Genomic DNA, 1,945 nt, shown 5'->3' on the forward strand with positions numbered 1-1,945 from the left:
TGTCTGCAAACAAAACTCCTTGAGCAAATTAAATGATTTGTTTTTTTTTTTTAAATGCACACCACGTTTGCACCAAAGAGCAAAGACATTTTGCAGTGAAGAACTACTTGAGGAAGAATAAAAGGCAGAAGTACAAAGTATTATAGTTTAAGATTTTGGAAAAAAGACATATTCTAACATCAGAGTTTCCCCACAACCAGAAACATTTGAGTCATTTGGTACCCAGTGTTGGCCATTCTCCTCTGCGGAAGCTTTGGCAGGTGTCGGGGTGCGGCAGCCTCTCAAGGACGGTATTGGGATCTCTGCTCCTGGATGTACTCGTAGAGAGGGCTGGAGCGCACCGGGGCGCGGGCGACTGACGCTTGCCGGGCTCGGGGACCTGCTGACCGCCCTTGTCGCTTTCCTCCCAGACTTGGCGGCGCCTCTGCGCCTCCTCCTGCTCTTCTTGCCGCAGGTCCTGTCCCTCACGACGCCTCTTCTCCTCGCGCGCAAACTGCTCCTCCGCCGGGTACCGCCGGTCCCGCTGCTGCCGGCGCCTCAGCTCCGCCAGCTGCCCGCGCTGCAGCTGCTCCTCCTCCCCGCGGAGCTGCGCGTCCCGTTCCTGCGGCTCCTCTTGGAACTGTCTGTCGCGCTCCTGGCGACGCAGCTCCTGTTCCTCCTCTTGATACTTTCTGTCGCGCTCCTGGCGAAGCTGTTGCTCACGCTCCTGGCGACGCAGCTGCTGTTCCTCCTCTTGGAACTGTCTGTCGCGCTCTTGGCGACGCACCTGCTGTTCCTCCTCTTGGTACTTTCTGTCGCGCTCCTGGCGACGCAGCTGCTGTTCCTCCTCTTGGAACTGTCTGTCGCGCTCCTGGCGACGCAGCTGCTGTTCCTCCTCTTGATACTTTCTGTCGCGCGCCTGGCGAAGCTGTTGCTCACGCTCTTGGCGACGCAGCTGCTGTTCCTCCTCTTGGAACTGTCTGTCGCGCTCCTGGCGAAGCAGCTGCTGTTCCTCTTCTTGGTACTTTCTGTCGCGCTCCTGGCGAAGCTGTTGCTCACGCTCCTGGCGACGCAGCTGCTGTTCCTCCTCTTGGAACTGTCTGTCGCGCTCTTGGCGACGCACCTGCTGTTCCTCTTCTTGGAACTGTCTGTCGCGCTCCTGGCGACGCAGCTGCTGTTCCTCCTGTTGGTACTTTCTGTCGCGCTCCTGGCGAAGCTGTTGCTCACGCTCCTGGCGACGCAGCTGCTGTTCCTCCTCTTGGAACTTTCTGTTGCGCTCTTGGCGACGCAGCTGCTGTTCCTCTTCTTGGAACTGTCTGTCGCGCTCCTGGCGACGCAGCTGCTGTTCCTCCTCTTGGTACTTTCTGTTGCGCTCCTGGCGAAGCTGTTGCTCACGCTCCTGGCGACGCAGCTGCTGTTCCTCCTCTTGGAACTTTCTGTTGCGCTCTTGGCGAAGCTGTTGCTCACGCTCCTGGCGACGCAGCTGCTGTTCCTCCTCTTGGAACTTTCTGTTGCGCTCTTGGCGAAGCTGTTGCTCACGCTCCTGGCGACGCAGCTGCTGTTCCTCCTCTTGGAACTTTCTGTTGCGCTCTTGGCGACGCAGCTGCTGTTCCTCTTCTTGGAACTGTCTGTCGCGCTCCTGGCGACGCAGCTGCTGTTCCTCCTCTTGGAACTTTCTGTTGCGCTCTTGGCGAAGCTGTTGCTCACGCTCCTGGCGACGCAGCTGCTGTTCCTCCTCTTGGAACTTTCTGTTGCGCTCTTGGCGACGCAGCTGCTGTTCCTCTTCTTGGAACTGTCTGTCGCGCTCCTGGCGACGCAGCTGCTGTTCCTCCTCTTGGTACTTTCTGTCGTGCTCCTGGCGAAGCTGTTGCTCACGCTCCTGGCGACGCAGCTGCTGTTCCTCCTCTTGGAACTAATGCTGTCGCGCTCTTGGCGACGCACCTGCTGTTCCTCCTCTTGGTACTTC

The 1,945-nt window shown here is 58.4% G+C and overlaps 1 protein-coding gene across 1 annotated transcript; it reads right to left on the reverse strand.

The window, feature by feature from the left end:
- Nucleotides 1–211: 211 nt before the first annotated feature.
- Nucleotides 212–1,879, reverse strand: LOC105311396 (trichohyalin-like; the record flags this gene model as incomplete). The annotated part of the gene is made up of 1 exon (XM_011387376.1): nucleotides 212–1,879. A coding segment is annotated over one exon (1,668 nt), but the record flags the coding sequence as incomplete, so codon positions are not given.
- Nucleotides 1,880–1,945: the final 66 nt, after the last annotated feature.

Source organism: Pteropus vampyrus, unplaced genomic scaffold, assembly GCF_000151845.1.
Source record: "Pteropus vampyrus isolate Shadow unplaced genomic scaffold, Pvam_2.0 Scaffold1000003749, whole genome shotgun sequence".
Lineage (NCBI taxonomy): Eukaryota > Metazoa > Chordata > Mammalia > Chiroptera > Pteropodidae > Pteropus > Pteropus vampyrus.